This window comes from Rhopalosiphum padi, chromosome 4 (genome assembly GCF_020882245.1).
Source record: "Rhopalosiphum padi isolate XX-2018 chromosome 4, ASM2088224v1, whole genome shotgun sequence".
NCBI classification, from domain to species: domain Eukaryota; kingdom Metazoa; phylum Arthropoda; class Insecta; order Hemiptera; family Aphididae; genus Rhopalosiphum; species Rhopalosiphum padi.
In genome coordinates, this window is record NC_083600.1 from 54,597,491 (window position 1) to 54,621,545 (window position 24,055).

At 25.7% G+C, this 24,055-nt stretch overlaps 2 protein-coding genes across 5 annotated transcripts in view; both read right to left on the minus strand.

Annotated features, from left to right (window-relative positions):
• Positions 1–1,692: 1,692 nt before the first annotated feature.
• Positions 1,693–24,055, minus strand: part of LOC132928468 (neurocalcin homolog) — a 93,540-nt gene continuing 71,177 nt past the window's right edge. For all 3 annotated transcript variants that reach the window (XM_060993158.1, XM_060993157.1, XM_060993156.1), the window contains exons 2-5: positions 4,427–4,554; positions 4,245–4,363; positions 4,004–4,192; positions 1,693–3,906 (exon numbers count right to left, since the gene is read on the minus strand). In XM_060993158.1, coding sequence (XP_060849141.1) covers positions 3,712–3,906; positions 4,004–4,192; positions 4,245–4,363; positions 4,427–4,496 — 573 coding nt within the window. In that variant the 5' untranslated portion in view covers positions 4,497–4,554 and the 3' untranslated portion in view covers positions 1,693–3,711. The remainder of the gene's footprint in view (positions 3,907–4,003; positions 4,193–4,244; positions 4,364–4,426; positions 4,555–24,055) is intronic.
• The window catches only part of LOC132928466 (neuronal calcium sensor 2), an 89,668-nt gene continuing 70,316 nt past the window's right edge, over positions 4,704–24,055 (minus strand). For both annotated transcript variants that reach the window (XM_060993153.1, XM_060993154.1), the window contains 4 exons: positions 14,727–14,839; positions 7,858–8,001; positions 7,424–7,552; positions 4,704–7,132 (listed from right to left, as the gene is read on the minus strand). In XM_060993153.1, the coding sequence (XP_060849136.1) occupies positions 6,956–7,132; positions 7,424–7,552; positions 7,858–8,001; positions 14,727–14,839 (563 nt within the window). In that variant the 3' untranslated portion in view covers positions 4,704–6,955. The remainder of the gene's footprint in view (positions 7,133–7,423; positions 7,553–7,857; positions 8,002–14,726; positions 14,840–24,055) is intronic.

Consider the following 24,055-nt stretch of genomic DNA (forward strand, 5'->3'; position numbering starts at 1 on the left):
TCGGGCACTGATTTTAATATGATACACTGTGTCTTGCAATCAAACAGTAAACACACATAATATTATAGTTCCAAACACAAAATGTTTTAACAAAGTTCTAAGTTATAATCAATGCAAAATGAATTTGAAAAAATATTGATTTATAAAAATCTTGTAAGTAATTAAAAGTAAAATACCTAATTTCATTACAGAGTATGAGTTTTATTTAAATTACATAGGGCACTTAAATATATTTTATTCTGAAACTTTTTTTTTTTTAGAATTTAATGTTGAGAATAAGAATTTTAAGAAAATATTTATATAGGTACATGTTTTTTTCTTTTAAGAGACTTCCGTAAATGTTTTTAAATTTAATTTGTCCATTGTTTAATGTATAAATTATTATTATAATTCACAAATGTACATGTAATACAATATTGTGAAAAAAAATACAAAATTAAAATCATTATAATACCCATTATAAAATATTCAATATAATAAGTACCTATTGAAAACCAATGACTTGGTTATAAATAAAATAAAAATAAAAAAATTTTCCATGCCTTATATTATACTGTTTTACTTTTTTAGTGTAAGTGTAGGTACTACAATAAAAATAATAAGTACCTACCTGTCCTACCTATTAGATTTCAATTTGATTTTCCACGTAAAATATTTTGAATTTATTTTATATTTTTGTATACATATATTACTATAAACCTAGTACTTTACCAAAAATAAATTGTTTTCAAACAAAGTATTATTATTTAAAACTAATTAATTATACATCTTTAAATATTTTTATGTACACTTGTTTTTATTTTTATTTTTATTAATTTTTGTTTTAGATTCTGATCGGAGTTTTCTCGCCATCAGCACAAAATGTAGAAAGTATATATTTGCTTCAGAATAATTATATTAATTAGTTTTTATTTTAAACATATTAATAATAAGTACAGTGAAACTTCCATGTAATAATTTTAATTACATTTTCTGTTTAACAACAAAAAAAAAAAAACTAAATTAATGTAATGAATTTCTTTAAATACAAATTTATTTAGTATCTAAGGCATCCTTATATGGAAGTTTCATTGTAACTATGAATCATTATAGATTTACTTTTTAAGGATACAATACATATTATACATATTATAAAACATCTCATTGAATATTAGAATGTTATGCTCAAGCAAGATAGAAAATGTTTATATCAGTAGTAATGTAGTATATTATTTTATAATTTATTTTATTGTACTTATATGTTTCAACCTAAAAATATTTAATTTACTTTTTAATTTTTATGGAACACTGGTTCAAACTAGTATAGTAGTATTTAGAAGTTTAGTAAAATGTAGTAACTGCTTACATGCATAAAAATAATAAAGTATGTTCATTCATTTTTTTTAACATAAGTATAACTGGAAGGTTGCTCAACCAAAATGTAAAATGTATAAATCAGTAAGTAATATAGTATCATATTATTCTTATAAATTTCATCTTGAAAAATATTTAATTTGTAGCGGACACTGGTCCAAACTAGTATAATAGCATTTAGAAGTGTAGTAATATATAGTAAATACCTACTTTAAAAATAATAAAATATGTTAATTTATTTTTTTTAACAAAAAAATAAAATTTAATGGTAGGTTAATTTTACAAACATAAAGTTTGATTTATTTGAAACTAAATTATGTAACATGTATAAGTAAGAAGTATAATTTTAACATTTTTTTATTATTTGTTTCTTTTACACAGTGAATAATATAATATAATATGATGTAAATATAATATAATATATATGGTAATTGGTAGATAATACAAGAAAATATATATATATTAAAGGTATAACCTTATAACATATAGTTTGTAAGATTTATATTACAATAACTAATCTATGCTATGCTTATGTATACAACCAGGATGTCTAGAAAGTTAAGAGACGTTTTATTCTGTATTTCTGTTCATAGAATTTTTCAAACTTCCTACAATATATGGTATTTGTCCAAATTTATATGTGTAATTTGAAAAAGTGATGCACAATTTTTGGCAAGAAAGCCTTTACATGTACTTGGAAGAGTAGGAGGTATAAAGAGGACATTTTGACACATAAATGACACTTGAGCAAATATGTAAAATTTTTATGTTTGACATAATATTATATTAGGTGAAAAGACGTATATGTACATATTATGTCAGATGATTCTCTGTATTTTTTTTGTTAAACTTATTTTATTTATGGAGGCAGAAAATATTTTTTTGGTATACATATTTAAATATAAAGATATTCATGCAAATTTAATACATTATTCGATACAAAATTATACAGTTGAACAAAATTGTAACAAATATAAGCTACCATATTAAGATTAGTATATAATATGTATAAATAGACCAAAACCATAAGCCAGTATTTTAGAAAAAATATACAAAATATATTTAAATTAGGTAATTATTAATTTAAATCATACTAATATACGTATGTGTCTGGTTGTGTTTTAGAATCAATAAAATAATGAAAGGGTTTTTAAGTGTTACGTATAGGTTTACTATTTAACATGAATAGCACCGAGGATGTGGAAATAGATTTGAGCACGTATATATACAACGGCACATTACTAAGAGTCGGTTAAAAGCCAAGTTAAAAAAATATACTTTTGAAACGAATAACAACTCAAACAATAACACAATCCTCTTACTGGGGGGTTTTTTTTTTACAATATTACAAGTTAAACTATTAAATCTTAAATAACAATAAGTTAATATATTATATTTTATTTTTAGTGAAAAAAAATTTGGCAAACCTTTAAGAAAAAGGTAATTTTTTTTTTATTAAATAGGTTATAGGCAATTCATCAGTATTTACTATGATAATATTAAAACAGTAAACAAAGACTAGATATAGGAACCCTACAAAAATGTTTGTTGGTTTTATGAATTTTGTTATTTTTTGGAATAGATAACAATAATTATACATTATTAAATCAAAATACCACCGTGGTCGCAAAGTGATGGTTGTAAATGAATAAATAAAGAGATGTGCGACTTTATATTTTTGTATATTATTTTTTCTATATATAATAATATGAGACATAGTTAAATAATTTGATAAATAAAAATAAAAATTTTTAAGAATATAAATGTAAGCTTCTATATAGCTTTATAGATTAAATGTAAATTTTGGGGTTTAGTTTTAAAATTATCACACATCTCTAGATTTAAATGATACAAGCACAAATTACAATTAAATATTATTAATATTATGAAAACAAAAAATTTTAATAGGATAATAAAATATTCTTGCCCAACGAATATAATAATAATAATACATTGTATTGATAAGGAAGATCAAAATTGAAAATTTTTTAAGAATATATCACAGTAAAAACAATAAATTTGTTTTATCATAAATCATCAACACGTGTTTCATAATGCCACATGTATCTGTGATGTTTAATAATTTATTATTGATTGAAATAGTATGCAATATGCCAATACGCAGATTTTAAAAATTAATAAGTCAGGGAAAAAAATGTGTATTATACTTTGTCAAACGTTATAAGCATTAAAAATTAGAGCACACGTATTGATGTTTGATTGAAGCTTTTTGGTAGATAAAATCCATTTGGGATTTAAAATTAACGAAAGTTAAAGACAAAAAAAAAGAGAAGTCTAAACATTATGTGACTTTAGTTAAAAGGCAGGCAAATTCAGTGTAATGCTTATTGTAAAGCCCTACTGGACGGCATGATTACACTGCAATAGTCGAACGATAGATGGATCACTTTTGGCACCTTCAATAAACTCCTCCAATGATAAACGGCCATCATTGTTCTTGTCCATCTGCCTAAATATTTTATCTGTCCTCTTCTCTGGCGTCGATTCATCTTCAGGCATTTTCATTACAGTGCCTACCATCTTATAAATGGCCTGTACATATTATAATATACAATATAATAAATAAACATAATTCATATATTATAATAATTATTATTTATATTAACTATTTGAAATTTCAAAAATTTACCGTAACAATTTCCAACATCTCTTGTCGTGAAATGAACCCATTTCCATCTAGGTCGTACATGCTGAAGGCCCACTTAAGTTTCTGTTCCAACTTTCCACGCGACGTGACTGACAGAGCACAAAGGAATTCCCTGAAATCTATTGTTCCATCACTGTTGGCATCAAATGTTCGAAATACATGTTCTGCAAACTATTTTAAGCAATTAAATGAGTTTCCTTTTTTTTTCTTATATTTAATTTACTTTAGATGCGTCACCATAGGGAAAAAAATTTCCATAAATTTTCTTAAATTCTTCAACACTCAAATGACCACCTGGGCAATCCTTTAAAAAACCTTTATACCATTCTTGAATCTCGGCATCTACAAATGATTAAATTCAGTGGCCACTATGATAAGCATTTATAAAAAAAAATAAATTTTTACCAGAAAATTCAGTATTTTGTCTTAGGTCTTCCAAGACCTCAGGCTTTAACTTGCTGTTTTGTTTTCCCATTTTTTTATCTTATTAAAAGATGTATAGTCGAGTATCATTAAGCTTTCATTCTCATAATCTGTTAAGTTACAATTCAGTTTATTACACAAATAGCCAATAACTTATAAAAAAGTTCAGATTTGTTGACAATGTTGTCGACATCGTAAAGATTAGGTATATGTTTATTATGTTGGATGGTTTTCTCAAAGGTAAATAAAGAAAAACACATTGTTTTGAGACATCAGAATGAAATAAATTTTAGTTTTTGATTCATCTGTTAACCATACACAGCGCTCAGAGCAGAAAAGAAACGTAACATTTCCTAACCTTAAGAACTAATTGTCTAAGCTATTTAAATTTAAACTTAGCCTATGTATAACAAATAAAAATAAAAATTGTTGCCACATTGAATATTTTTTACAATATGTGCAAGCAAATGTACGTATTGTATAAAATAAAATAAGATAATTAAAATAAGTTGGTCTGTTTGATGTAATAGCTAGACATTATTGTTACCTATTATAAATGTATAACTATGACTTTAAATTCTTTATGTATGTACGTACATAAATATGAATATATGTATTATGTTATATTATAATATACATTCATATACTCATATACATTACACTTATACACATACATAAGTAAAGAAAATATAGTTCATTGGATTTTAAAATTACTATTAAGGACAACACTTGACACAGATTTTTTACACTATATGTATATTATAACATCTATAATTAGAATAATAATAATAATATTAATAATAATAGATTATACAAATTGGTGTATAGAAAAATTCTCGATTAATAATTAACCCTAAGTTTTTTAAAATTTGTATAAACTTTTCTAGATTATTAATAATGTACGCTCGTACACAGTGAACAAGAATAAAATACATTGTTGTGACATATATGTATAGAATAAAATATAAGAAATGGCTACAAAAATATTACATGTACTCAAATTGTCTAAATAATTTTTTCGTTGAATATGTTTCGTTGACTGAAGAGTAATAATATTTATAAGATATGTTGAGATGGAAAAAATAAAAATAGTAATGCTTGAATTACTCAGGTTTTGTACACACAAAAAGTTTAACCAAGTCAAGCGTTAACATAAATATTAAGTGAGTATCCTTTTTCGTGAAAAAAAAAGCGTTTCACACTTACAATCGCGTATTTTAAAAGTAATTAAATTGAATATAACATGAAAATGTATGGTTTAATATTTGGCCGTACACTATAATAACATACACATCACATATTACAAATGCATGATTTAAATGAAGTAACAGGTATAGAAATGATAACAATAATAATAATAATATGTTTAATTAAATAATAATTATAAATATAAAAAGTAAACGTACATCATAATTTGGTAACAGACACTTTGGTTGCGATTTATTGCTAATGGAATCCAACAATATATGTGCACCATCGACGAAAAAATAGATAAGAAATTAAGTTATAAATTAATGTGATTAGATAATATAAATATATTGGTCCAAGAGAATGTATCTTAAAATTACAAGCGGCTTAATGAACTAGCCAAAGGTAATCAATAATAATAAAATACGATTTCGTCGCATGATTATTATATTTGTGCAGGATTTTTGATTTTTGAACATAAAGTTCCCGACAGTTTTAATACACGAATGGTCCACTCGATGACACGATTTTTGAACCCAACATTATTTGGAAACCCCATTATAAGCCAAGTTTTTTCCTTTTTGTTATATATATTTTTTTATGTGTGTTTTCTTACAGTCAATTACCTTAATAGTATTATTATTGAAGTAAAACTATAAAAATGACCCCGAAAATGGTTTTGTTTATTTTTTACGGAGTTTTCATATCCGGTGAACGTAATCGAGTTTTGTAATATTTTTTTTTTTCATTTTTGAGCTTAACTTTGCACTGATTGAAACCCGTTTAAAATAAAAATGCAGGTTAACAGAGTTTAATTGAGTCTCCGTCGTCATTATAGTAATCATAAAAAAGAAACAAACAATTATAAATGGGAATGTGCAGAAAATTATTTACACAAATAAGTCACCAGGTGAAGTGGAAGCTAACTTGAGTTTCGGGAAATCATTAATCGGAAAAAGGCCTTGGAGGTTTGCCGATGTGTTTATACTACCATGCAATGCAAATCGACCCAAGAAGAAAGAAGGCGGACACCCCACAAGATTTAAGACGTGTACCACCTGGCAACCTGCGCATTAACATCATATGTATCGTAGATAAATTACCCTATTAGAGAAAATATAACCATAAGAAAACAATTCGTTTTTTTTTAATTTTTTGTTTTTTTTTTATTCAATTTTTTTTTTTAGAAAAAACGGGTTGACTTGTTTTGTTTTTTTTTTTGGCACCAACAAAGGCGTACCCTACGGGGCAAGAGAAAAAGATATACAAAAAAAATGCGGCGAAATATATTATATTGGGCTTTCACGCCAGCCGAGGCAGTGGTTATGGTGCAAGCATTTTAGATAGTTCTTCGTCCTGTAGACAGCCTTTAAGGAATTCATCCTGGGTCAGCTGTCCGTCGTTATTCTCATCCATTTTGGCGAATATATTTTTAGCACGATCTTCTGCTGAGTCAGCCGGACGATTAGATGAGCATGCACCTAACATATCGTAGATGGCCTACAAATATACAAATTAAAAATTAGTCTCAATAATAACTATTTACTTTCAGGTTTAATCGCCGTAAACAGGAATAATATTTTATATTTAATTTTTTGGGCTGAATGATTTGTTATAACTAATTTTTATAAATAGTTATTTTAGTAAATTTTAACCAAAATATTTTTAAAAAGTCAGTATGTCCGTATAGTGTTTTAAAGTATAAGTTATGTATATAAATATTTTAGCGATTAAGTAAATATTAAGTAGACTGATGCATTTGTTTTGTAACGTATTGATAGACGTTTGTACCTGGACGATTTTTGTCATCTCTTGAATATCGATGACTCCGTTGCCGTCAACGTCATACATTCTGAAAGCCCATTTTAGTTTTTCCTCCGGTGTACCGGACGATGTGACATCTATGGCTAATAGAAACTCCTGTAACCGATAAATAAATGCAGGATTTTTAATGGTGACTTTTTGGTGTGTGAGTGGCGAGGGTTAGGTGGGTTTGTGGGTGCGAGCGACTTCATGAATAATAAAAAGTTTATATTTCATTGAACGATTGGAAGGGGCCCGGGTTAAGTTCATTTGATGACCTTTAACGGGCAGGCGACACACATAGGAAAATTCAATAAAATTATTCAGGAAATTGTGCTTTTTTCAAATGCATTCTGATGTATAATGAATATAGAATAATATCAAATATTATATAATTTATATAATTTTATTGAGTAACTTACTTTGAAGTCTATGTAACCATTTTTATCCATATCAAATGTTCGAAATACGTGATCGCAGAATTCTTCTGCATTACCGCTTGGAAAGAACATTTTGTACATGTCCACAAATTTGGCTGGTGTTAAACGGCCGTTTGGACAATCTTGCTGAAAATTTAATTATAAAATATGAAAATAATTTCACATAATAGTTTATACTTATTTCGAATAATATTTGGGATACAATCATTATTATAATACCATATAAACAGCGTAATTTTAGAATGTTATACTATATTTACGTAATATTCGAATATTTACATAAACCAATTTGATTTACTTGTAAAATTCAATCAGATAAATACAGTAATATTAAATTATAATCACTCTTTTGGGGCTTATCTTAACCTAACCTAACACATTATACACGTCGAAAAGGTCAATGTTACATTTTGCTTGATTCGAAAAGGGTTGAATATTATGTGAAGTGTTGTGGAACCACAGTCCATATTTCATAAAATATTGTCAACAACTAATGGTTCATAACATGGATGTGTCTTGATTACAATAAAATACAATTATTTCAAAACAATTTAAATGATTTTTGAAACGCATGAAAGTTGTATTATAATTTCATAATTATGCAATCTTATTAAGTATTCGAATATTTGTGTTTAAATATTTTTTTTTTGTATTTCAAATATTTTGAAAATACTTTATTATTCGTTTACTATTGTTTTCTAATAATCAATATTTTTATATTCAAATTTTTTTTTAAAAATAATATTTTAAAATGTTTCTAATAATATATACAATTAGCAGGTAACAAAAAGTCTAACCACGGTTAAAATCTGAAATTCTTGAATCTATGAATAAGTATATGTATAATAAGTACTAACTACTCGTATTTAACATAAATATCAAATGTATTGAACTAAACAAATTCGTTAGGTATTTTGAATACTTTTGAAAAGCATTCTTAATAATGTTTATATCACAGATATTCTTATTTCCAGGAAAGCGTTATTAATTATCTTAATAGGATGGTTATTTAAGTCAACAGTAATTTTTTTAAAGTATTAACACAATTAACTTTATTCAAAAATATCTTTTGTTGTGGAATTTTTAAGATAAATCCAATTCTAACATTTTATATTGACCGTGCTTCAATCATATATTTAATGACGAAACTATTAATAACTTTTAATTTAATAAATAAATATATACATAATATATACATATATACTAAAAGATACTAGAAGATGGACAAGTGTTAAACGAAACTACCACAAAATATATAACAGTACAGTATACACACATACTTTCAACTTTGAATCAAATACTGAACGAGTAATAAGAGGTGATAAAAACCTGAAAACTATTTTGTTTCACGACGAAAATTCAATTTGTATAGTATTGAACGTTTTTTGGATACATATGGACTATAAAATAATATAATGTGTACATTACATTATTAGGTATACATATATGATAGAAATGGCCGAAATGTGCATGGAGAGCAGTTAAGGTAAATAAATTGAAGTGTGTCGGATCCTGTGGGACTAGACTGACTACGTAATCTGATGAATTTGCCAAAACCATAACGGCGGCAATATTGTCTTTAGAACTGCGGAGAAAGAGAATAAAAAAAGAGAGCGAAAGGAGAGAGCGAGAGACAGAGAAAGAGATACACGGGTATAAAGTGCAGACTTCTTACCCCACAGGGAGTACTCAATTAATCATCCTCCGGGTTAATGCCATTAATCTTACAAAACAAAATCCAGAAAAGGTTAATACCTCCACCCGCTTCGCAACTCTTCCCGACAGACCAAACTCCATCGTCGTGTGTTTTTGGCGGTGACGTTGCAACCAACGACACGGTAAATTATTCGCATGATAAGTTTTCTCACATACACATTGTAATATAACGGTAACGCATAACATGTCTTGTTTTATATACATATCATTCATCGTTCGCTATATAGACGAGAATAGAACACGCATAAAATAAGAGTAAAAATAATTATCAGCGCATTAATATATCACATCTGTTATAATTCAATATCACTAATAAAATTATTTTACAATTTGGTGGTAATTAAGCGCATGAACCACATTTTTTTAAAAATTGTATACGTTATAAAAAACGATTTAATGTTTTTACATTAGTAGGTATTTTAAAACCTAACCTAACGTTAGTTACGATAATTAATAAATTCTATAAAATGGAAAATGCATATTTTGAAAATTATGTTTAAGTTAATATTATTATTTTTGTTTTTGAACAGATTACTTTTAAATTTTTTTATATAATACAATAGAAACACAATTAAACAATTATATGAGGTAATAGGTATACCACTATAACTATTTCATATCGTTTTCCTTTGAACAATTTCAATTCGTTTATAATTATATAACATTGAATAAGTGAAAATAAACTGTTCTTAAGAAACTTAAGATTAAAAACTTAAGAGGTAATAAATAATTTGTTCGAAGTTTTTAATTTATTGGATGAAAATGCTTATGAATATTATGATACTTATTTGATAAAAACAATTCATTGGTTTTCGCACAAGGGTTTACTTTTTCAAGGTTTATTCATTATGTAGAAGTTTTTATTTTAATCATTTATTAAAGTACATACCTTAACGCTTAAAGGGGCACGTAAATACAATAACAGTTTTTTAAAAAGTAAATTTTAATTCCTAAGTATAAAAATTTATTTGATTTGTGAATTTTTAAGAATTATTTTAACGTTTTTTTTTGCTTGTCAATTATGAAAGACTTTAATACCACGGTGACTTATTATGGGTTTGGTTGTTGGATCATTTGTAGAGCAGATTAAAGGTTATTTCACATGGAGCGTAAACAATTTGTCAGATATAAAAATGACGGTTCTTTTGAGATTAAAATGACATCTGGTGTTTGTCCCCCGAGGATAGTTTTTAAAACCTTTATATTTTTTACTCGGAGTCGTTAATAACATAAGTCAGGATTTTTCAAGCATTTCATTTTTTACTGAAGAATATCTAACGTTTTTTCCTAAAAAAATGTGCATTTTTTTCATTTTAAGAGATATTGTGTACCTATTTACAGTATATTGAATAAACAATTTTATAAAATTATATTATATACTACGATAAATTAAAAAATATATTTCAATAAATTTAAACACATTTAAATAGAACATAGAATATTAGTTTAACTTTACATAAATATTATGTATACGCTATACAAAATATTTTTAAGAAATTAGAAAAATATATTGGTGTATTTTCCTATTAATATTATAAATTTTTCAAAAATTATTAGTTAAAAAGAATTTCCATTCTTAAATTTCAATTAATTATATACAATCAAAAGCAATGCCCGTACCAACCATACATTTCGGGGGGGGGGGGGGGGGTGAAAGCCCCCCTAAATACGCCACTGGTCGGGAGACAATTCGTATGAAAATTATTGACCTTTTTGATTTCAGAGGCAATTAATGTGCGTCTAGTTAAAGCACGACAAGATAACATAGGTACATTTTTTTTACCCAATTTCAGTATACCCTACTAAATTTTTTGATTTGACCGTAAAAAAAAATATTAAATAAAATAAGAATTTAGTTTTGAGAAAACATTTTAAATGCACTAAAAATATCGTTATATTTTTAGGTTGATTGTTATTTTAGAATAATATATATTAGGTATACAAAGTTTATTATAATATATTTTTTTTTTTAAAGATACGATAATTATTTAAAAATATTAATAGTTACTGAATTCATAATCATAAAGATCATATAGATATATCTGTAATGTATTATTATTAAATTACCACACTTCAAAGCATATTTAATTAATTTAAAATATTATATTAATATAATTTTATTAGTCTGTATAAGAATATGTAAATAGATAAAGATAGAACTAACTGCTTACTTACACGTAAATAATAATTACGAAAATTATTTTTTTTCTTACTCGATACATTATCTTAGTATTGATGAATTTCATAAATAATTAGGTTTGTATAAATTAAAATACATAAATTATATTAAATTAGAATAGTTTTAGTAAAATGTATAGGTAATCAACAGAAATTGAATAAGTATTTAATTACGCAATTGTAATTACCACGAATTGTAAACTGAGGACAATTTATTGTAATATGTTGTTCACGTTTTAAGCCGCTTAGACCAGCGATATATTTCGGAATGGTTTATATACAAGGTTTATAATGCATGGCGTATGTTTAAATCCGATTTATTGGTCCTCTAAGTCGGTCGTTTGCATGAAAGCGACCACTGACCAGTGGTTGTTGAAGTTTTAAAGTTAAATGAGTTGGAAGGGTAGTATAATCATTATAATAATCCAAAAGCATAAATGTTCTATGGACATTACCCATACTAAAGAAATGTGTATAATATTTCATGCATATATAAATATTTTATACATGGTTAATGTTTATTGCAAAAATATGTAACTCTATAGTCAGATATCTACTAAATAAACAGTGTCGTACGTTGAATATATTAAATATATTAATATTCAACTTATTTGTAACATGTTACTAATACTTTGTAACCAATACAATATTCATATAAAATATATGAAAAATGACTCTACTCGGTGTAGTGAAAATCATCAGGCTTAAAGATAATTTATTTGTTGAATATTATTTGAATGTGTGTTCTTCAAACTAAATTAGTACTATTATTATCATTTATTACTATACATCAATGCTTTAAATAAAAATTAATGAATGTAATTTTTTTTTATACTTAAAACTTTATAAAACTATGTGTGTATGTAAGCAAATTATTTATATGTAAATTAATATAAATACATTATTACATTTCTATAAAAATAAACAATTATTAAAATAACATTATTTATTCGATTTTAATGTACCTAACCCTACCTAAACCTACATATACAGTTATTATAGAAAAAATATATTGACTTTTCGTTGATTTCGAATTTAAAATAAAATACAACATAATAAAAAAGGTAACAAATTTTTTCTTTAATATACATATTTTAAAATGTAAACCATAAAAAAACATGCCTGATGGATATACAATATCAAAGTTCAAACTTATATTCTAAACAAATATAAATTTTATGTATGGTATAAGTTTTAAGTTGTTTTGAAGTTTGAAATTATAAAATTTCTTAATAAAAACCAAAATTTCAAATAAAATACAATATTAAATTTATGGGTAAGTTGATTTTTTAATGAAGATGAAAAAATCTTCAGATGCAGTAAGTAACTTATAAAACTTTATCTCATTAAAATGAATTCTTGATAACATTTTAATTCGAATTTCAACTACTTCTTATAATAGAACAAATAAAATATTGAAGTAATTTATTATTTGCGAGTAGAAAATTAACTATGTAATATTTTAAATTAAAAATATAATTTATATCATACTTTTAAGATAAATCATTTATAAAATAAGTAAATAATTAATTATATTATTAATACTAACATGTACATATGTAATATAATATATTAGTATTTGTTTGAAATAAGAATAAGTATATTTTAATATTTATGATAAAATTGTAGACGTTATTCATTTAAGTTTTCGAGTTTACCTTTTAAAAATTGAGATTACAGTTTTTGTAAGTGGGTATGATAAAATTAAACAAAAATGAGAGTTAAACTGATAAACATTTAATTACGGATAAGCTATTACAGTTTTATAATCCAGGATTAAAGTTAATAGGATTATAGAAACACGATGAAAACTAACACTTTAACCCTATTTAGTCAACATTTTATCAACTTCAAACTTTGTTATACTATTATTGTTACATTACTTTACATACTAATATACTATTGTATTATACGTATTGTATGATATCTTGTATTTATTCATTTATAACTCATCTTTTAAGCAATTGTCGGTCCTAAAACCGTTTTCTTTCATTAAATTTAATAAGTACATCTCTAACTATTTTGGATTAGGGTTTTTATTTGTCTTTTAGAAATTCTATATATCTATTAAATACGAAATATTTAAAAATGTTTAGTATAAGGTCTAAAAAAAAAAAAAGTTATTGACAGGAGTAAATCCGGCAAAACCATGATATTTAATAAAGTGAATGAGTTAATAACACATTTCGAATTTTAAAATTTATAAATTAAATTTAACATTCAACAAATATAATTAAAATTTATAGTAATTTAAAAATACAACATTCAATTTAATCAATTTATTTATTTTGTAACGTTTTAAATTTGCATGAAATTGTAAACAAGAACAACAATAGAAAAAATAAGTTCTTGAGGGATTTGTTGAGTCCTTTGTGGAAAAGGGGTTTTCCCTTTTTCACAAAGGACTCAACAACGGTTTACGTGAAATTACTATTATCGATCAGAAAGTCTCCGGAATAACAGAGTTGAACGAATAGTTTAGAGTACTGAATGAAATATCGTTGTATTGATTTTTGAAAAATAAATACAAAATTATGAATAAATTTGTATTGTTCAGATTTTATCTAGTCAATATAAATTATTATCAGATGCTAAATAGCCCAAACCTCGAGGGCCATAAGAGATAGTGATCAGTGGATAATTAAAAAAAATCAATAAAGAATAACACGTACTAGAATGGTTCATCTAAAAACTTCACATAATATTAAAGGTAACAAAAATTATTATTTGTATTTGTGTATTCACTTCTGATAGGTAACTATAAATTTCCATATAAACTGTACATTACAGGTATTGAATATGTGCTTAGCATAATACACGATGGTATTCGATAGTATTTATAATTCAGCAGTATATAACGATAATAATATATAATGAAATGAAAGGTGCGTTTAGAAATTATGTAACTGTGTATATAATAATAACGTTGATGATATTATCAACCTACCAATACTTACTTTGAAACCTTTATACCATTCTTTAATGGTCGCTTCGTCGTATCTCGTGTGTGATTTTAAGAAATCCATGTCTTCTTTAGACAACTTGTCTTTGCTACCGAAACAGCCCATGTCTACAAAAAAATACGATAACAGTTAAACATTTATCGGTAGTACAACAAGTAGTATTTTACATGATCCTACATGATGTTTCCGGTAAAAATTAATTGGGGTAAAATATATTTCTTTCAACACTGTTATTGTGTTTCTATCAAATGAGCTTCACGTATACCATTTGCCCACTGTACCCCTTAATTGAAAGCTTCCTGCTCTATGTACATGGCAATAAAACCACTTGACTAACCTAACTTAACCTCAATAATTTCAGCGATGGATGTGAATTTACTTTCAAGCAAGTTTGGAAAAATGTTTTCTAATTATAGAGTGTTATTCAATATTCATAATTAAGCCAAACAATACTACACGTCGATACGTCGTACCTATAACCATAAGTTTTGAATACGTACAATTTATACATATATAATATTTATACATAAGTATACGTATACGCTATGTCGGTATATGTACATATTAAATATATATTAATTAACATGCTGTAATAGTTTTTGAGGATTTAGAGGGAAAGAGGAAATACTATGGTTTAATATAATATAATATATTATTTTTATACACATCACTCATTGTGTCTATCGCGTACACATAAGCTCACGCCCATGCAGATTTACAGGTCGTGCCTTGTATAAATCTGCTGTTGTTATCTTATGATTAAATGTTCTTATTGGATGTTCACGAATTTTAAAAATAAATTTGATAAGATGCGGGACTTAAATCAGTAACTATTGCTCAAAAGTGAATTACACGTTTCTATTGATATTAGGAATGTTGTTCTAAAAGTCTGTTTTGATAATAATTATTTGTAGAATATAAATATATATTATAATGCATTGATGTTTAATATTTTTATACCATATTTATGTGAAAATTCAAAGTTAATTTATATACTCTACCGTATTATTAGTCACTACTTGATATTATTGGTAATTATGTTAATAGTTTAAATACAATAATTATCAGCAATTATCAATGGCAATGTTAGTATTTATTTTATTTTTACTAACAAATTTTGATTCATCAAAATCATTTTTATTTCTATATTAATCTACATAATATATGCATATAAGTTAAAATAATATTATACGATTTATTTTTAAATTATTTTATTATATCATACCTAATTATTTACCAGGACGATGCCGTAAATAAAAATTGTATTTTATTTTATATAAAAGATAATTAAAAATAAAAATGAGATAAAAAATAATTTCACTTGAAAAAATATATGTATACCAATTCAAATGAATGACATTAAGTTTTTTGGTCATTAACTAAAGTGAATATTTGTGTAACCTTAAATAGGGAATGATAAATATTTTAATTTATAATATACCATCACATGAATATCTCTATAGTATTGTATAATATAAAAATGTACATTTCGTTAGTTGGTGAAAAATTTACATATTCATATTTTTACGCAATCAAGTAAAGATCTAAATTAAGTTTTTAATACACTTTGATATTCATTTGATTACTTAAGTTATGTATTTTTTAAAACTTGTAGTTATTTTTATGACAATAAAACCTTTTTAAGTTGATAAGAAACACAGTCCATTAAAATAATTAAAGGCCTTAATATAACATTAATCAATTACATTATCATTATTTTAAATTACTTATTTATTTTGACGTTACTTTTCTAAAATAGAAATAGTTTTTAATGCTCAAAATATCGCTGAAAAAGTGTAAAATATATTCGTTGGAACTTGTTCAAAAGTTAAATGAACATCATATAATAAGTATGAGTATAAAATGCAATGTCAGGAGTAAAAAAAAAATCCCACAACTTAGCTTTAAATTAAACTGTGCACAACAATAAATATGTATAACGTACATACGATTTTTGATACATATTATGAATAATATTTTGCCTATATATTATGCAGTAGTGATCAATTACTTCTCTTGTTTTTCCAAAAATACTAGAAAACTGCAATGATTTTCCATAAAACTGAAGAATAAATAAATAATATATTATATACACTTCACAAGAATGTTAATCTCGTACACAGTATACGTACATCGAACAAAAAGTATTTCCTGAATACAAATATTAATAGGAAAACGGACGAAAATTTGGTTGGGGAAAGAAGCAGAAATAGATAGGTAAGAATTTTTCTCGAATAAATATACATATTCTTCGTGGCCGGGGCTACACACAAAAGCAAAAGAACGTTCCTAATAATGTGAAAACGTAAGATTGTACTTTGAGGTGTCAGTGGATAGGTGGGTGGGAGAAGAGGAGAAGTTGAAGTCGAGGAGATGATATCGTATCTTTATATATATTATGTATATCATATACTATATACGATATAGTATGTACACAATACAAATATACACGCCTTAGATCTTATAGCGTATAAATTATATAGAAATGGAAGGTAGAATTCGACGTGTGTTAAAATAATGAGGCCTGCAGCAAATGGAACATATATTACCATCCACTACACCCCCTGCCATTAGAAATAACCTCTTCAACCATTTCACATACTGATTGTTTTGGTTGTTGGAGGTGAACCCTTATAATGTGTAGGAGTATGATATGGTAGTTGAAGAGACGACCGGAGCACTACTCTGACCGGCATTGATGAACAGTACACACATAAAAACGTCGAACGTTCAAACTACAAAGGATTGTTTTGGACGTATAAAATTGGAGGTTTTTATAGTCTAAATTATTTATACGAGTATACAGACGTACTCGAAAAAGTCCACTCACTATCATGGAATCATACTTTATTCGGAAAAACCACGAACAAATATGTTATTATACCTATACGAGTAAAAAAACTTCAAAATGTAAACATACGCAGGCCGGAAATGTTATAAATAAATATCGCGAGTGGGTGTATTATAATTTATATATATTGTTATGTATGAGTGCTGTATGACATCCCTGCGCGAATGAATAAATGATAAAATCATCAAACCGATCGTTAAATTAAGTGAATGTGCATCGACTAGAGTATTTATCGTTTCAACTCCGACCCACCGTCTTTGCTTCATACCTGCAACCCCAACGGCGCCACTAAGCATACCGATAAGATAAAAAATATTTGACGAAATAATAGTTACACACGTTTGACCTAGAAGGCACATTTTATTATTTACCTTCAAAATCTCCTACAATGAGGATCGTGATCACTGTCGAAACCAATAAAAACGTTATTATTTATAATACGCTCATACTAATAAACATACATTCTGGACAACTATATGTCTTACACTAGACTCTAGTATTAGAGGATAACATAATAGAAAAACGGACAAATTTGTCAACCTATCCAGGGGCGTGGCTAGAATTTTTATTCGCTATAAGCTCGTGCAAACAAAGATACATATATCAGAAATATCATAAATGTTACTAATGTATTTTCTCGTTGGTATACAAAACGTATTGACGTTTTATTTTATTTTTTTGTTAAATTAATTTCGGTGACCCGAAGGTGGGATTTTGATATAGCCACCGAGTGACCGAGTTATCCCATATGTACATACATGAATAATTGAGGGACATGGATCTCAACAATTTGGGAATACTGGAGTATATAATGAAAAACCAAAAGTGGTCGACCGGACGATGACGGTATTCGTAAGCTAGAGTAAACGGTATAAAACCGCGCCACCCCTTCTCATAATATTGACCGACACCCCCTAACAACTACCTCATGGTTCGGGAGTGGATGGAGGCGCAGAAAACACGTATTCTATCGTCATTTTCAGCGCGACAATCGCTACAACAAAACAGTACCTATACTAAAGTATACATAGGGTGATTCACTATGCAAGCTCACCTTTTTTTTATTTAACCTGAAATATTTAAAATTTGATTTTTAGAATACTGAAATATATTTAAAGACCATATTTTAAAATTCTCAAGACTTTATTTACTACTTAAGGAGTGCCTATTTTTAATGAGAACCACTTTTTTTTTGTAAATTATTTAGTGGATAACTTTTCTGAAAATGTTGACGATCTAAATCAAAATTTAAATCATATAGTAGTTGCTTAGTTATTTAACTTTACGTGAGTTCTAAGGATAAAAAGTCCATGGTAATATGCTTGGAAGATATAGCGGTTATGGTGATCTGAAAATATTAGTGATTAATATTAATATATCAACATTAATAATTTGGAAAAATTAATCAACTATAACAAATACTAGACGATTCAATATTACATCTATTTTATATATTCATAAAATCATTTTTAAGGACTATTATCTTTAGTATAAACATTTTAATAATTGAGAAATTATTCGTTCAAATTTTTAACTAGATAAACTAGTATTAAAAAAAAAAATATATTTACTAAATTATTTACAGAAGTTATCATTTGAAAAATAGAAGTTAGTATATTTATGGAACATTCCTAAAGTAGAACAAAAAAAAATAACCTTAAGAATTTGAATAACTAATATTGAAGAAAAAAAGGATGAGCTTGTTCGGTAAATCATCACCCTGTATATATAATATATGCCACGTCTATACAAATGGGAGGCGGCGGGAAGGTTGTAGAATATATATATATATATATATATATATATATATATATATATATATATATATATATATATATATACACACACACACACTTATAATATATGACGGACAACTGAAAAAGAAAACTCACGATCGAAAGAGCACCACCCCGAGCACGCACTATATATATATTATAATACCTACAGCGTACGAGCGTTCGATTTATTATATATTATATTTTATCGGCGCGCGCAGCTAATATAGTATGCCGATGTGCCCACTCACCGGCCCCGCCACTACCACCCCGGCCATCACGCGATAGTTTAACGCACACTGCACGCCCGACGATGTATTATATACATATATATTTATAATATACAAATAACAATGACAGTTTCCGATTCGTGTCGTATAATATGTGATCGGCAGGGGCGGCATGGCTCCCGTATGTCGTTTCACGATAATAATATAACATTCACCAAACCTGTATCAGCGCACGCGACCCGAAATAATAATAATAATATATAATTTTAGTAAAATATATTAAATATGTATATGATAAGTGTGCACGAGATAATGACTTATTGTTCTATGTATCAATATAATACATTATGTATGTATGGTATGGTATGTAATGGTATGTACGAAGGTAGTTAATATAGGAGAGAAGACAACAATATATATTCAAGACACCAGGCATCTACATATGGTGTAGATCAATACGAAAAGAAAAAGTACCACAATTCGAGTATCTGAGTACAATGGTCGGTACACAAATGAAATAACATTCGATTCGAAATTCGAGAGAGAATACGAATGGGATACGAAGCTCTACGTCCTAGTCAAACTATTAAATTCAAGAACACTCTCAACATAAGCACAAGTATAATATATATATAATAAATACAGCAATCATATATGACTATTTATAAAAACCACGATGTTACCCACGAAGGAAAACTGAAAAATGTAGATAAATAATTTTAAAATACTGGAGTTCTTTAATGATCATTAGTTTATTGAAATAGGTATTAACATAAAATACTTAAAAACTGAAAAATACAAATATGTAATCATTTATTGGTTAATATATATTTAAAGATGTTTTTTATTTTGATTAGTTAGAATGCGAAGATCAAGTTAACTTCAAAAACAAAACTACACTATAAATAGAATTAAAAAAAGTTAATTAATTAAAACATCAAAGAATAAGTAAAGAAATATAAACATACATATTATACAAATGTTATGTAATAGATAAAGTCTTATTTATAATTAAATTGAAAAACTTGTTTTCCACTAAATATTTTTAATCTTGATGCTGCGAGATAAAGAAAATATTAAAAAATGAATAAAATGTAATCAGTTGAAAATATTTTTCCAGACTAAATTGTTCCTACGCTACTTATGTATATACTATGTGTCTATATATAATAGTGTACATACTACATATTATTAATTTATAAATTGTATGAACACTCTGAAACATATTATATATGTCAGCACTCTTCAACGAATATTTACACACCGTGTGTCGATATTTTATCAACTGACTACCTATAAGGACTATAAGTACAATACAAACATTTATTATTTTCATTTTTATGGTTTATATACAGTATACCTACATACCATTTAAATAGATAATAATTTAGGAATAAGTTCAAGATACATTTTATGTATTAAAAAATGTAATATATTTTTAGCTTTTTAATGATAAATATTACCACACATACGTTTTAACGATAAATTTTTACCTATATATGTTTTATATTAGCTAACTAACCGTCACGCATAGTGTCGTTAAGACTATTATATATATAAGCAATAATAATAATCAAATTACCTTTAAAGACTAAATAAAATATATTAATTAGAAATAACTTTGACAGTTTGATGTCCTTTAAAAGATTTACGCATATAATAAATACTGGAAATCATTCATAAACAGAGTTTTAAAATTATAAATATTATTAATTTGAACAACATCTTACTGATCGCGCACTACTATATATATACATTACTCGTGTACTATAAAGTGATTCTTATTTCACAAATCATTCATTATTTTAAAAAAAATTTCATTTTTATCGTTATACATAATTTTTAAGTTTTTATTTTTTTAAATTATAACATATTTTTTATTAATTTTATATTCTGAAGTAGAATATTTTTCGGAGTATTTTGATTGATAAAAATCTAAATTTAGACGATTGATTTAATTATAACTATTTAAAATCTAGCGGAGTAGAAGATCATCATTTTGCGGGATAACCCTATTCCACGTTACACCGCTAACATAACTTTAAATAGTTATAATAACTCATAAACTACACATTCTAATTAAGATTTTTATGTATTAAAATACTCTAAAAAATACCTGTATTCTGCTCTAGAATATGAATTTAAAAATAAATGTTGCCATTAAAAAAAGTAAGAAACTTAAAAAATTATAACGATAAAAATGTTGTTTTTTATTTCAACCAGAAATAATGTAATGAGTGTTGTTTTATAAAAGAATTACTCAGTATAAATAATATATGTATATTAGAATATTATGACGTAAACTTGCCATTAGTGATCTATATTGAATACATGAATATAATTAGAAAATTATTCATGAACATATAGAAATGTATATACTGTGTACCTACGCGTGTTGCTCTAAGGCAATTAGCATACGATTAGCATTTGGTACAAATTTACAATGTCGTCCAAAATACGATATTAAACTGAATAAATACTAAACATTGAAAATATTTGTTACGTTTTAATTACTCAATTATGAATTAATATAATTATCTGTTTGATTATAAGCGGTAAATACTTAATGTATGAGAGAAGAATATTATAATAATACGATTTGAGAAACAAAAGTGCCAAATAATATATTATAAAATAATCAAAATCAATAAAATAATACACATATACAAAACGTTACACACACCAAATGCATATATACAATACAAGTATAACCATATTCAGTTTTTAATAAAACTGACCCGTATTAATATCAATATTTGTTTAAAATTATTAAATATAATTTTATAATAGTTGTATGCATATAATATGTAAATTAATATTTTATCCATACAAAAGAATTTTATGAAAATCTATTAAAAACCTAATTTCAAAAATCAAACATATTATAACATAATTCATAATTTAATATTTTCAAATATATAAATAGTAAACATAAATTAATAAATGTATATATTTTATACAAGTTTAAAAATTTGTAAATTACATTAAATTTAAAACTTAATCGTGTACATTGATAATTTTGTATCAAATTTTAGACGATCGGGCAATTTAATTTCAACACAATCAAAATATGAATAATTAATAATTATAATCTACTCGTGTATATAATAAAAACTTACAACACAATATTAAATATTAATATAAACATTTTTTAATCTTGAATTAAAGAATTCAGGGATGCACTTCTGATATTTAAAGGTTATATAGGTTATGTTTGCAAAATAAAAGTATAACGATGATTTGAATTATTAATTGAATGGCGCCCAACGAAAGTATTAACGTATTATTACTACCTATATATATATGACAAGAACCGATAAGGTATGTGTTGTCATTGAAATCCATTTGAATTACATATTGATATTTTTCTAATGCAAACGGATGACGTTTTTAGAATATGATATTCATTGTGTAGTGCGCATGAGAAGAAAAATTAATTTAAAAAAAATAACATGTGCGGTTTACACATCGTATTATTAAACTGAACCACGACACCAAAAAAACGTAAGCACCAGCATATAAATATATAGTATACGTAATATCATTTCGTAATGCAATATAGTTAAACAATAAAAAAAAAGAATATATTTATATACAGTATATTTGTTTACTATGTATAGTGTATACAGTATGTCAGTATATATAAATATACAAATAATATTATGTCGAATACCTACAAACACATGACAACATCACCGGTACAATGCTAAATTTGTCAAAATTCGATAAAACAATAATTCGATTACACACCACATACTATTAACGAATGCATGCATATACGATAAATATATATGTAAATAGGGTAATACCATACTTTTTATGTGCTTAAAATATTTTCAAATTCTTGAGATCTTTTTTTACCGTTTTAAGAATATCCTGTGATACAAATTTCTATTTTTCAATAAGAATCCTCTTTTTCTACTGTTAAGTATTAAGCGGATTATTTTTCTAAAAATATTTATGTAAGTACTTAATAACAATTTGAACGAGTAGTTACTCAGTTATTAAAATAATAAAATTTATAGAATAAACAATGGTCCTTAAAAATGGCTTTACAAAAATAAAAATTAGATGTATAGGTAATATTAAATTTTGTATTTAATATGTTTGGACCATTTTTAAAAATTATAAATGTTGAGTGATTAATAGTAATTATTTAAATTTTTGAATCACCTTAACCCCATTAATATAGACCTATTATTCTTATTAGTAAATAAAATAAAATTTTCTCAAAAACTACACGAAGTTTGAATTTCGATTAGATATTTCGAGATTTTTAGAAATATTATCCGCTAAATATATTACAATAGAAAAGGGAAGTAGTTCTCTTTAAAAAAAAAAAAAAAAACAGAACATCTCTACAAGACACTTTTTAAGAAGTAAATAAAGTCTCAAGAATTTTAAAATGTGGTCATTTCAGAATTCAATTCAACACAATCAGACTTTGTATAACTGTACAATTGAAGA